This window comes from Bombyx mori, chromosome 22 (assembly GCF_030269925.1).
Source record: "Bombyx mori chromosome 22, ASM3026992v2".
NCBI classification, from domain to species: Eukaryota; Metazoa; Arthropoda; class Insecta; order Lepidoptera; family Bombycidae; genus Bombyx; species Bombyx mori.
In genome coordinates this window covers 13316275-13329715 of record NC_085128.1, presented here as the reverse complement: position 1 = coordinate 13329715, position 13441 = coordinate 13316275, and the positions used below count along the sequence as shown (strand labels likewise).

Genomic DNA, 13441 nt, shown 5'->3' with positions numbered 1-13441 from the left:
TCGCGAATGAATCTACTACCGGATTGGAATCGCTACCCGCGGAGAAGATCAGGCGAGAAACTCAGCGGGCTGATGCATGGGTTAGGTTGCACGTCGACCTCTTTGTCGAGTTCGACGAGTACGGTTACCGGCTTCGCCTATCTATGTAGCGGTGACTTTAACAGAAATATTCTATTATCTATACTAATATTATAAAGAGGAAAGATTTGTTTGTTTGTTTGTTTCGAATAGGCTCCGAAACTACTGGACCGATTTGAAAAATTCTTTTTCCATTAGAAGCCGACATTGTCCCTGATGAACATAGGCTACTTTTTTTAATTTTTTTTTAATTATTTTTTTTGGTTTCATGTTTGTTTTAATGTTTCCGAAGCGAAGCGAGGGCGGGTCGCTCGTCTAAAATAAAAAGGAGGGTGACTGAAGTTAAACTTCGTTATCGGTAAAAAAAAATAGAGGTTTGCAGTTATTTTTGCAACACGAGAGTTTTGTCTTAAATTAAGGTATAGAAATATGTTACTTGAATTCGAAGTCCACTCACTGCTCTCTCTATTCTTATCGTGAATAAGTGGTGCGTTCTGATTTGAAGTAAAGTTGGTGGACGTGGAGGACTTCAGTCTGTACCTACTTATCCACAATTCTAAATTTAAAATAAAGAATACTTCATCCCTGTAAAACAATTATCTAAATCTCCACAGTAAAGTTGTTCAGGCTAAAGATAGTACTACGCGGTGATTTTAACGTTTTAGACTCTTAAATTACTAGTCAAAAGATTGTCTCCATTAATGAGTTCCAAATTCAAAAGTATCTGTCAGATTAAATATAAATTATAAAGGTGTTCTTCTTCTTCTTCTCCTCAGTCGTACACTCCTGGCGGAGTGGTCGTGGTTACGTATGTCTTAATGTTTGGTTGCGGCTTTTGAGAGACTTCTCCATCTCTCTCTATTTGTGGCAGTACGTGTACACTCAGTAAGGGAACACTTCGTAGATGACTTAATCAAGTCTGTCCACCTTGTGGATGATCGGCCGCGAGAGCGTTGACCGTCTACTCTTCCTTGAACCACTAAGCGTTCCAATGAGCTTTCATTACGAATGATATGTCCAAACATATTAAGGATTCGCAATTGCACAATCGACGAAAGCCTTTGTTTGATTTGGAGGCATACAATTATTATGAGTACAGTTTTTATTAGAATGAACATGATTTAATTAATTTCAACAGTGAGCTAAGAGATTGCAATGCTACGCAATATTCACATACATTTAACTTTAAGCAGCACACATAGTATAAGACATTTCTTATTAGAAAATACATATACAAACCAAGCAATACAAGCAGAATATCAAAAGCAAAATAAAACACAAGACTAGAAATAAGTGTAATTAATATAATATCATTTAATATAGACTTCTGTTAATTTTTTTTGTTAAAAGCAATAATAGACTGTTGATTGTCGATGGTTCAGTCTATCCACATCATATTATGACATTTTCAGCGTTAATGTATAATTCGAGTCCTCTATGGTGAATCAGCAGCGTCATTCTACTATTGTAAAAACAACAAGCAGTTTCCATTCACCAAGAGTCACTGCGTTCTACGACAGTTCTTGAGGGTTACTTGTACCAAAACATATTATGCTCAAGATTGAACTCCTCTTTGTTTCACGAGCACTATGGAAATACTTTAGAACCGTCCTACCCTTTATAAAGTTTGGAAAAAATTCTCAGTGATCGAAGTATTCCGTACCTATGTTCATGAGTGACGATAACCTCTCGGCCATTAAGGTAGATAGATCTTTGGTAGAAACGAGGTGATGTTGGTAGCAATCCAAAGGATGAGTTCTCCCACATATTTTGTACGGAAGGACAGGCTATTTTAAAGCAAGGTCTCTTACGACCGTACTATTGCTAGATCCGGATTGGCTACTGATATTAGGATCATCGTTTAGTAGGAAAAAAAAAATTGGGCCACGAATAACAATTTTTTTCGAACATAGAATCTCTCTCCTGTTTTGAAATAAATTTTTGTTTTTTATTTTTTTGATTTTAATTATTACTAACAAAACACATTGGCCGTATCTAAGATGTCCGCGTTCGCTTGGTAGGATAGGACGAATTATTTGTAACTGAAATGGTGTAACTAAATAAGAATAGTAATTAAATGTAAGAAATCGGAATAAAAATTTGCATTTAAATTTACATTCATTTAAAAAGGAACTGTTTGTCGAAGCCTTTTTTTAAATTATCGCTATTTTCTATCAAAACAAGACGTAACTATGTAAGGATACCTTCACATTTGAGTTCTTGCTTGAAGAACCCGTACAACAAAGCACCACAGTGATTGCAGAATGTTGGCGACATGAACTGGTGCGGGCGGAAACGATGTGGCACGTCTACTTTAAACCGCTCTCGCAGATACTGAAACGATAAATAAATTTAACTATTATATATTATTACAGGTTCAAACAAATAACTTACAGGACGTACTTAACAGACCTAATGTGAGGCATAAGTTTTTTTATTGCTAAAATGGGTGGACGAGCTCACGGCCCATCTGTGTGCTTAGTGCGAGATCTTTTTTTTTTTTTCCTACCTCTGCTGATAGCCTTGAGGGGCTATTTCAGCTTCGCCCTAACGTTTGTAGGTGAGCTCACGGGGCTCAAACCGGAGTGATGCTAACAATGGCCCCAGCAAGAGCAGTGCTTCGCAGAATTTACCACCGGATCGGTAACGCGACCCACTGAGAAGATCCGGCGAGAAACTCAGAGGGCTGTGTCTGTGGGTTAATTCGCTTGTCGAGCCCTTCGTCGCAAGCGCCGGGTTCGACGAGAACGGTGACCGGGCGAGCTCTTAAACTTCGCGATCCCGTAAAGCTAACTCAAAATTGTATGGAGTTGGAACAGCGCCCCTAGCGGCAAACGAAGGAAAGAAGTCGGGAAGCTAAAAAACTCGCACTAAGCACCCTGGTGTTGAATGGTCGCGGGAGCCCATAAATATCCACCACGTAAATGCCGCCACCCACCTTGATACATGAGAGACTAATTCTTAGTCTTTGCAGTCTAATGGCTGGCCCATCCTTCATATCGAAGCGCATAATGAGTAGATAGATATCCGTGCGAGCTCATAAAATTATTGAATTAAAAGAAAATTAATCTTCGTTAATCTATTTTCTTAATGAGAAAAAGAAAGAAGACATTCACTGGTCGTAGGACCTCTAGTGAGTCCGCACGGGTAGATACCACCACCCTGCCTATTTCTGTCGTGAAACAGTAATACATTTCGGTTTGAAGGATGGGCAGACTTTATATCTCAAGGTAGGTGGCGGCATTTACGGTGTAGATGTCTATAGCCTCCGGTAACTACTTAACAGCACATGGGCCGTAAGCTCGTCCATCCACCTAAGCCATAAAAAAACAAAAAGTAACATTAACAACAACAAAAACTAAGTAGCAAATTGCCCATATCTGGGTTTCGAATTCAATTTGCGTGCTAACTTTTATTTAGATTTGTTACTAAGGACTTACCACCGTGGCTTCTGAATGTGCGGAGGATCCGGGACATTTTCCTAAAAGTTTGCTATGGCATTTCTTGTGAACCGCCGTCTGACAGACAACACAGCTGTATCCCTGCTTCCCGAAGCCCCACAGGAACTCCTTACAAAACGCGCAGAAGGTCGGCTGACGGAAGAATTTCGCCACGAAACGATGACCGTTCACCTCATGGATTCTGTAATAGAATAGATATCTAAATATAATGGTCAGTAGTATATTATACGTTTTATTCGAATATTGTTTCATCGGTTTTACAAAATGTAAACAGTTGAAGTCGTCGTGGCCTAAAGGATAAGACGTCCGGTGCATTCGTGTTGAGCGATGCAACGGTGTTCGAATCTCAGGCGGGTACCAATTTTTCTAATGAAATATGTACTCAACAAATATTCACGACTGACTTCCATGGTGAAGGAATAACATCGTGTAATAAAAATCAAACCCGCAAAATTATAATTTGCATAATTACTGGTGGTAGGACCTCTTGAAAGTCCGCGCGGGTAGGTACCACCACCCTGCTTATTTCTGGCGTGAAGCAGTAATGCGTTTCGGTTTGAAGGGTGGGGCAGCCGTTGTAACTATACCTGAGACCTTAGAACTTGTATCTCAAGGGGGGGGCGCATTTACGTTGTAGAAGTCTATGGGCTCCAGTAACCACTTAACACCAGGTGGGCTGTGAGCTCGTTCACCCATCTAAGCAATAAAATAAAAAGTTGTCAACGGTAAATTAGTACTGTGACTATCGACACAGTTACAAATCATGTTTACTTGAAACTGTTTTTTTCATTCCAACTAAGAATATTTACAGTTCTACAAAATACACTAAACAGATCGGGAGTTGTAGGGAAATAAATAACTTAACATCAATCTTTGAACTCCGAGTGACTACCAACATGGATTTCTGAGATACGGCACATCTAAATAACCTACATTTTGTTTTCGAAATTTAAAATGTAAGTGAAAGCTTGACGGGCGGTGTAAATGAAGCGCTGAAACTTGTTCACATCAAAATATTTTAGAATATACATTTTATTCTCGTATAGTGCAATGAAAAAGAAAACTAGCGCGTGGGTGATTTGGTAAATATATAGGTAGTTATAACTTAGTTACTTATTCTCACTAAAAATCTTAAATGCAAATGTACCAACTTGAAGATAAGTATCTCTGCTAGACTAATATATCTACCAAAAATATAGGAATATTTCAGAAATGTTCTATAATTTTGTATGTTTTTCTTCCGTTTTGGTTGTCGTTTCGTTAATTAATAATTAAATTAGCCACGAATATATGCGAGATTAAACCGTAAAAGTAGTTAGTTTTAAACGCGTTTAACATATTTGGAATAGAATTTGAAATTTGAATATTCTGCAGTAAGCGATTCTTAATACATTAAACGTATTTAAAGGAACGTATCGTATTCAAGGTTCACAATATATATATGGAGAATCGTTCGAAGGTAGCTTATAAAAAGTAAGTATCAAAAGTCTATTCAGAGCCGTTCGGAATATTTCGGATACATGCAATTAATGATCATGCTTTGCCCAAGACTGCACCAAGAATTAAAGCAGTATACAAAAAGTACAATATCGTATATCATTAAGATAGAAATAATATTTTTTTTTACTTGATAATTCCTCCAATATTGTAAACAGATTGCAAACATACAAAAAATTAAATAACCTTCCTGGGTAACTTCAGATGGAAACAACCTTACCATCGATTCTCGACGCTGTTTCACGTTTCAGTTCAATAGAATAAAAATAAGCTTATTGAATATGTACCTCTATCGAATTACCTTTTAATTCACTAACATGTTAGCTATGGGTATAAACTCGAAACATTCGATTAGAACCATCGATGTCCAAAACAAGCCACATGATAACAATCTATATTCATCCACATTAATTAAAAATACAAAAGTAGCTCTGTTCATTACGTTTTCACTCCATATTGTTGAAATTCAACAAGGACCTATGAGCCCTGGAAAACATTATAGGCTTCAGCACGGGTCACCACCCACGTAATATAAGTAAGTGTAGCCCACGCGATATAAGCCTCAGCACAAACGTGCGAAGCTACAGAGCGAAAACCAGTATCAAATATGTTTCACAAAGTTATTGATTTCGACTGGGAAACGACCCGCGACTTTGTGGTTCAACAGAATATGTCAGAAACGATCAGAGACGATCAAAATCACATCACGCGTTATAATAAAACATCGTGTTTACATAAACTTTGATTGTGCCATCTCGCACTCAATTTACATTTGAAAAATAATTATCTTCGAGTGGGTCGAGGCGAAAATTTAATGTTCAGTACAGATTACCGCTTTAACGAATCGTGATCATAAAATAGAATTATGCCAGCATTTATTATAACGACCGCTTTACGCAGCGTTGAGTGTTTTGTTTTTCGCGTGTATTTCTAAATCGACTTACAATATTTCAAGTGTATCTTTTATTATGATGGAAAGGTCAGATATAAAATTTGCATGTGGTGGTTTTTTTTTTTGTTTTAATTAGCACGTGGTTCTCGTGTAGCATTTGTGTGTACGTTTACTAGGAAGCTTAGTCCACTGTGTTTTTCTCCGGATCTTCTCAGTGGGTCGCGTTTCCGATCCGGTGGTAGATTCTGCGAAGCACTGCTCTTGCTAGGTTCAGTGCTAGCATCACTCTGGTTTGAGCCCCGTGAGCTCACCTACTAGTTAAGGTTACGCTGAAATAGCCTCTCAAGGCAATCAGATTAGGTAGGGAAAAAAAAGGAAGCTGTGGGTGTTGTACACTCGTAAGGATCGATATCACCACTCCGCAGATTTTTGCTGCGATGCAAATATGCGTTCTAAGACTCATATTTTTTTGTAAGTGATTCGCAAAGTGCATAAACACCAACCAACACCTTAAATGTCTCCACCCACACGAAATCAATGTTTCAATCGCAAAACCGTTTTTATATTTAAGCGCTGAATTCTTGTTTACAACTTAGTCTACAAGTTTTAAATAAATAAAATATTTATGCTTCAGAAATAGGCAAAACAACAGTTGTGCCTAATACGTATTATTTTGATTGTGTTGTGGTTCGACACGAGGATGTAAAAATATAACATTAATATTTCATACAAAATATCGTATGGTATTAGATGTTTGGTTATTTAACAAGTTTACCTTGGAAAAAGATATACTATTTCATCCATATGCCAAGACAACAGTTTTAAAGTATTTTTAAATTTCATGATCTCATTCAAAAGATCTCACGGAACCGGAATTACAGAATATTTAAGTATTTTTTCATTGAAAGATGTACATAATTAATTTTTGTATATTCTGTATGCGAGTTAGTAATTCTTAGGGCAAAAATGAGCGACGTAATCTCGAGTTACTTATCAATAGTATATTTTCACGAACAACTTCCACGACAATATAATATCCAATTGTATAATTTCGAAACAACTTTATCATATTTATGCTGTTGTAAGCTATAAACTCGCATTGCACCAGTACTGAGGACAGTCTTGATAGAATCTTTATCCTAATAAGCTTGGTGACAAAACTACAAAATACGACACAAACTACTTTTACGGTTTAATCTTGAGTTTTTTATTATCATTATATTATTTTGGAAGTTTCGATCACTTTACAGCTTTCCTGATCACGGAGGACACATGGTCAGCCGTAAAGAGTAGTTTAATTATGTCTACGACTCAGGAAAACTCAATAAAATATTTAATAATTATTATTATATTACATTGTGTATTTGTATGTATATTTACGGATATATGTATGTATGTTTATCTGTATGTGTATGTATATATACATTTGTATTAATGTATCGCATTGCTTATTTATTTTTTGGTGTAGAATAAAGAATACTATCTCTCTCTGTCTTTGTCTATCTCTCTCTCACTATCTCTCTCTCTCTCTCTCTGTCTATCTCTCTCTCTCTGTCTATCTCTCTCTCTCTGTAAAATACTACAAAGTGGGTCTACAGAGGTATCAATAAGTACTAACTTATGATGCTTGATAGCTCCGCGGCGCTGTGTGATCCGTCGACCCCGGGAGCGTCGCACCACACCCTCGCCTTCTCCGCCGCTCCCACCGCCAAACCACTGAAAGACAATATACAGAAGCGTAAAGTAACCATTTCTAAATCTAAAACACTATTGACAATCCAAACATACTTTAATCTTTACTAGATTATGACCGAGCTTTGCTCATTTTTTTTTTTTAGATTACGCCATCTTGTTTTGTCTTTAAAGCAGTTAAAGTTGCTCTCAATTAAGAAAAATAGTATTAATATTCGCCAATAGATGTCGGGAAGAGTCAAAGTTGATTATCGTTAAAGATGATTATTGAAAATAGGAATAAAACAACATTTTCTGAAAATAAATCGTAGCTAGATCGATTTATCGCCCCCGAAATCCCCTGTATATTAAAGGTAAACTTGTTAAATAACCAAACAAATTTATCTAATACCATACGATATTTTGTATGAAATATTAATGTTATATTTTTACATCCTCGTTTCGAGCCCCATCACAATCAAAATAATACATAGTACTCAGGCACAACCGTTTTTTGACCTATTTCTGAAGCATACCTATACATTTTACTAAATGATGACATTTTTTTTTGATAACGCCATCTTTTTGTGTCTTTAAAGCGGTTAGTTGCCCTCAATTAAGAAAAATAGTATTATTATTCGCCAATAGATGTCGGGAAGAGTTTATTATTGAAAACACGAATCAAACAAAATTTTCTAAAAATAAATCGTAGCTAGATCGATTTATCGCCCCCAAAATCCCCTGTAAATTTTATGAAAATCGTTGGAGCCGTTTCCGAGATTCAGATTATAATATACAAGAATTGCTCGTTTAAAGGTATTAAATAAGATACTTCGTACACTTTCAGTAATAAAGGAAGCATTGCAGTTGTCCATGAAGCGTATTCCTTGACTATTCTGCCGAATGAATTCTAATAACACTCAATACTAAACGGTAATTTACGAATTTTCGGAAACAGTACCTATTCTATTAAAGACTATATAGATGATATTTAAAATGAAAAAATCATGAAATTGTCATATAGAATAGAAAAGTCAAGATTTGGAGACACCATGTTAAGGTCTCGAGTTTTGAAAAAATCTTTTCCCATACCGGCCAGAAATATTGCAATCTTGACAACTCTACAAAAATTTACAAAACAACACCCCTGTATGATTTACACCGAGAGATCAAAAATAACTTCTTTATCACGACTAAAAAACATGCTGAATAATAATTCAAGGAAAAGAAAATGTGTGTAAGAAGAGTGATTCAGCATATTTACACGTGGAAAAACAATTATTAAGATAAATAAAGTATGATGTTATAGGTACATTACATCAGCGTAACGCTATATTTTTTAAATAATGAAAGGTTAATACTTGTATTGTTGTTTTTATTTTTTATATTATCGTGTCGGTCAACAGTAATTGCGGTGTGTTGACATTATGCCAATGAACTGCAGACACATTACAGACAAGAAGGCGACGAACGCTTACTTTATTTAATGCTATACAGAATACGGATTTTACACATATGTTTTTTTGTAATTAGATAAAGTAGTCGTAATTGTATAGTTCTGCATTAAAGTCCCCTTGTTTTAATAAAGTAGTTATTGATTTATGTTTGCGTGCCGTGTGTATATCTGTGCAAGCTATTCTTATCGATGGCTGAGCCAGGGTAGAAGATTTTTATTACGACTTTTCATCTACCTACTGCAAAGTGATATATTCAGCTTTTTTAAATCATTCTTTCCAAAAAAACCTTTTACCTGTATTTGATATGAAGAACATCATTGACAAAAGGTGTTTTTGTAAAGCTCTGTTTTATATTTAGATACATACCTATGTTTATGGAATAGCAAGCACAGTGCATTCTTAGTAATAGTTTTCATATGAATAATAATGCATTTTGTATCAGAATAACACATTAAATTTTTTTGGCCAAGAGGTTTTCGGTAGCCTTTTGTGCGTAGCGTAGGCGAAAGTCCCACGATTTCTTGTTGACCCCCAAAAAAATACAGCTCCGAAAACAATTACGTGACGTGACGTTATCAGAATTCCAACTGTCTTCACATAGTATGTTTTCATGTAAATTATTTACTTTTATCGGTGTTTATTTCCTCACTTTTTCTTACACATTCAGCAAAAAAATCATAACGAGCGTTGTTATTACTTTGCTATTCATTTTGAAAAGACAAACAAACTGATGAGATAAAAAAAATGTAATTTGAGGAAGTTTTTGTAGAAAAAAATAGATCAATTAATTTATTAGGTTATTTAGATGGTTCGACGGACTCTGCACGGATCCACATTACAACAGATTTATTGGCAATCGTTTTGTAAAAATTTACAAAACTATTGCTTGGCATATCCAAGCGATGCTTATTAACGAACCGTATCTATTTCTGTTTCTCTTCTCTCTGCCTTTTGTGAATTATAGATAAGTTAAAATTAATATAAGGCGTGAAAAAAACGGTTGCTATGTTTCGATGAGAATGAAACAAGCATCTCAAGAGTACTCTTAACTTATTCAATAACAACTATTAGCTATTAGCTGTTAATAAATTTTTGAGTACATGATGCCGTACGTACACACACAAAAAAATCTTAACAAACAGTCCATAAAGTCGGATTAATCCACTGAGTTTCTCGCCGAATCTTCTCAGTGAGTCGCGATTCCTATTCGGTAGTAGATTCAGCGAAGCACAGCTCTTGTTAGGGCTAGTGTTAGCAGTTGTCTCAGGTTGAGCCTGTGAACTCCTATGTCCTGTCCTGTCCTGCTCCTATGTAGGTAGGTCACCTACCGGTCCTCGTGAAGTTGGAATAACCCCTTAAGCTACCAATGAAGCGGTAGGGAAAAAAAAGTTAAATATGTTTTCCGAGAAACGCTCAGTTACCCGTTCCGCTCGACACGTTGACATCATTTTATGTAGATTTTATAGACGCTGCGCTTTCACGTACGTTTTGAACGCTGTAATGTAACATTCATTCGGAGCCAAGAATTTGCGCTTCTGACGAAACACGAAATTGGACATACCCGAAACCAAGCAGACATCTCGCAATGACGTTCGAATCTGGACACATCCCGCACAAACTTAGCAATCGGACGAAAAAGTCATCGTACAAGAATCAATGTAGCGCCCTTACAACTGTAGGGACACAACTAGATGCGACGGTATTTGCATAGAAAGCGTCAGTGTTCCAATTCCAAGGTCTTCACATTCCCTGGCATGAATCCGGGTGATTACTGCTCCGAAATTCAGTGCGGATGTATAATGGCCAAAATTGAGTATACGTTTGTCACGTAGCGTTCGAGATGTCGCCAGTCACGTGAATGATCTTATTAATGATTCATACACTCTAAAATTAATGTAAGTAAATAGATTTATATCTATTGTTTGGATTGAGCTATGATTATGACGTTATAATTATGATCTGATTCGCGATGACAAGGCCATCAGATCTTCGCTGTCAACGACACGAGTCTCTGTTTGTGTGGAAATCTCAGGAATCCCAGGAATCCATTAATGACGTCGAATGTAGAATATTAATATTATTTTTTGGGGTTTAATCTCTCGTTTTGTTTATTTCACACAAAAAAGAAAATCAACAAATATTTTTTATAGAAAAAAGACGGTAGTTAGCATAATGTTAAAATGTAGACAACAGCTTCAGCTTAGCTTACTGGTGGTAAGGTGTCTTATGAACCCGCAAGGGTAGGTATCAAGACCCTGCTTGTTTCTGCCAGTAATGCATTTCAGTTTGAAGTGTGGAGCAGCCGTTGTACTGTAAAACTAAAACATAGAACTATTGTCTCAAAGTGGTATTTACGTCATTGATGTCTATGAGCTCCGCTAACCACTTCACACCAGGTGGACAGTGAGATCGTCCACCAATCTAATCAATAAAAAAGAGCTTGGAAACGATTTCCCATTGAGTTCTTTATTGTAAATCTCTTGAAAAATCATTAGCGTAATTCAAACTTTTGTCAAATTTTTTCTGTTCTATAATAGTCATTCGCTACAAAGCTATCGATATGATCTCTTGCCTATTATTTACGTGAATTGCGCCCGAGGACCCGAACCTTGTCATCTTTTTTTTTTTTATGATTGAAAGAGTACTGGTGGCCCGTAGGCTTTTCCAGTTTCACCAGGACACGTGGGCGAGCAAAGACTCAGCCAGGAGGGGTGGGATTTGCTAACAGCTACCCGAGCGCCTCCGAAGGAGACCTAACAGCTCAAGAGTAGCTGCTTCGCGAATGAATCTACTACCGGATCGGAATCGCGACCCGCTGAGAAGATCCGGCGAGAAACTCAGCGAGCTGATTCATGGGTTAGGTTGCACGGCGAACTCTTTGTCGAGTTCGACGAGTACGGTTACCGAGGTTCCTAAGCCTGCTCCTAGTGTTAGAGCTGAAGGCGTCTAATGCAAAGGTTATTGGATCTGATGGATCCGTAAGGACGTGTCTAGGGCGTCGACGGTGACTGGCTCCTGCGTGATCAGGATTCGGGGAGTAGTCAGCGGCGGCTACGATAAGGCGATTATCATGACGACCTTGTCATCGTCACGCCACGAGATACAAGCACACTGAAGAGACAGTACAAAAAAAAACTTTCTCAATCTAAAATTTTTTATTAGCATTTCGTAAACACGATTTTAGTAGCATTTTGTAAACAACATATTTAGTAGCATTTTGTAAACATGTTTCGAACCTAAATATCTACTTGAAACTATGTACGTTAATATGAATCGAGATCTCAGCAAACCAATAAACCGTTTGTTGATGGTTATGCTTATGGAGTAAACAACGTGGAGGAGCACCAAGGTTGAGTGGTAGTACCATAATTTGAGTTATATATAGATTGAACAGAACCGCGGGTGGATTCAATCGTATCGTTATTGTTCTGTGTTGATGCGTCACCTTTCATCATTCGTTTATCAACAAAATTCTAACATAAAATTAATAAGTGTTGTGTTCACGTTTGTCGCAAGGACAATAAATGTGATTTTGAGTAACAAGAATACCATTTACATATGGACGTATGAAACTTGTAACGCAGTCACGGATGCTTCGGACATGCTAATAAAGTATATAAGATATTAACACGTTTACAGTGTTGATTACATTAGTAACGGCAAATAAAACTAATTGTCTAGAAAATTTCAAAAAATCATGCTAAGTATGAACAAAAAAGAGAAATCATTTCGTGACTAAGAAAAATAGATTATCGTAAATTTGCTTTCCCTAATAATTCCTAATCCTAATAATCCTTTTCGTAAATTTTGGTCTTCACTACATAGTATAAAACAAAGTCGCTTTCTCTGTCCCTATATCCTTATGCATGCTTAAATCTTTAAAACTATGCAACGGATTTTGATGCGGTTTTTTTTAATAGATAGAGTGATTGAAGAGGAAGGTTTATATGTATAATAACATCCATTAAATAGTGGAGAAATCAATAATAAATTACACTTTCCGAAGCGAAGCGAGGGCGGGTCGCTAGTGATAAATAAAAAGGAATCAGCGAAGTACTGCCCTTGCTAGGGGTAGTGTAAGCTAATTCCCCAGACTTAACCTCATGAGCTCACACGTTCGGTGAAGCTAGCATAACCCCTCGACGTTACTAGCATAGGTAAGCAAAAAAAGGAAAATGAATTTTATTTTTGGTCAGTACTATAAAAGCTTTAATTTCTTTTTACTAAAATTTACAATATCCTAAAATTACTGTCGTTACACAATACAGTCACCTGTATTACGTCCAAAACAAAAAAAATACCTGAAGTATGTACTCAGAGTCATTGACATATTAAAATAGTTTGTAACCTAAAAATTACAAATGGATCATATCACGTATTCACCT

General features: G+C 36.6%; 1 protein-coding gene across 2 annotated transcripts in view; it reads right to left on the bottom strand.

Annotated features, from left to right (window-relative positions):
• Positions 1–13441, bottom strand: part of LOC101741916 (putative protein kinase C delta type homolog) — a 51650-nt gene that overhangs the window by 33604 nt on the left and 4605 nt on the right. For both annotated transcript variants that reach the window (XM_038018843.2, XM_062675018.1), the window contains exons 2-4: positions 7547–7644; positions 3519–3720; positions 2283–2412 (exon numbers count right to left, since the gene is read on the bottom strand). In XM_038018843.2, the coding sequence (XP_037874771.1) occupies positions 2283–2412; positions 3519–3720; positions 7547–7644 (430 nt within the window). The remainder of the gene's footprint in view (positions 1–2282; positions 2413–3518; positions 3721–7546; positions 7645–13441) is intronic.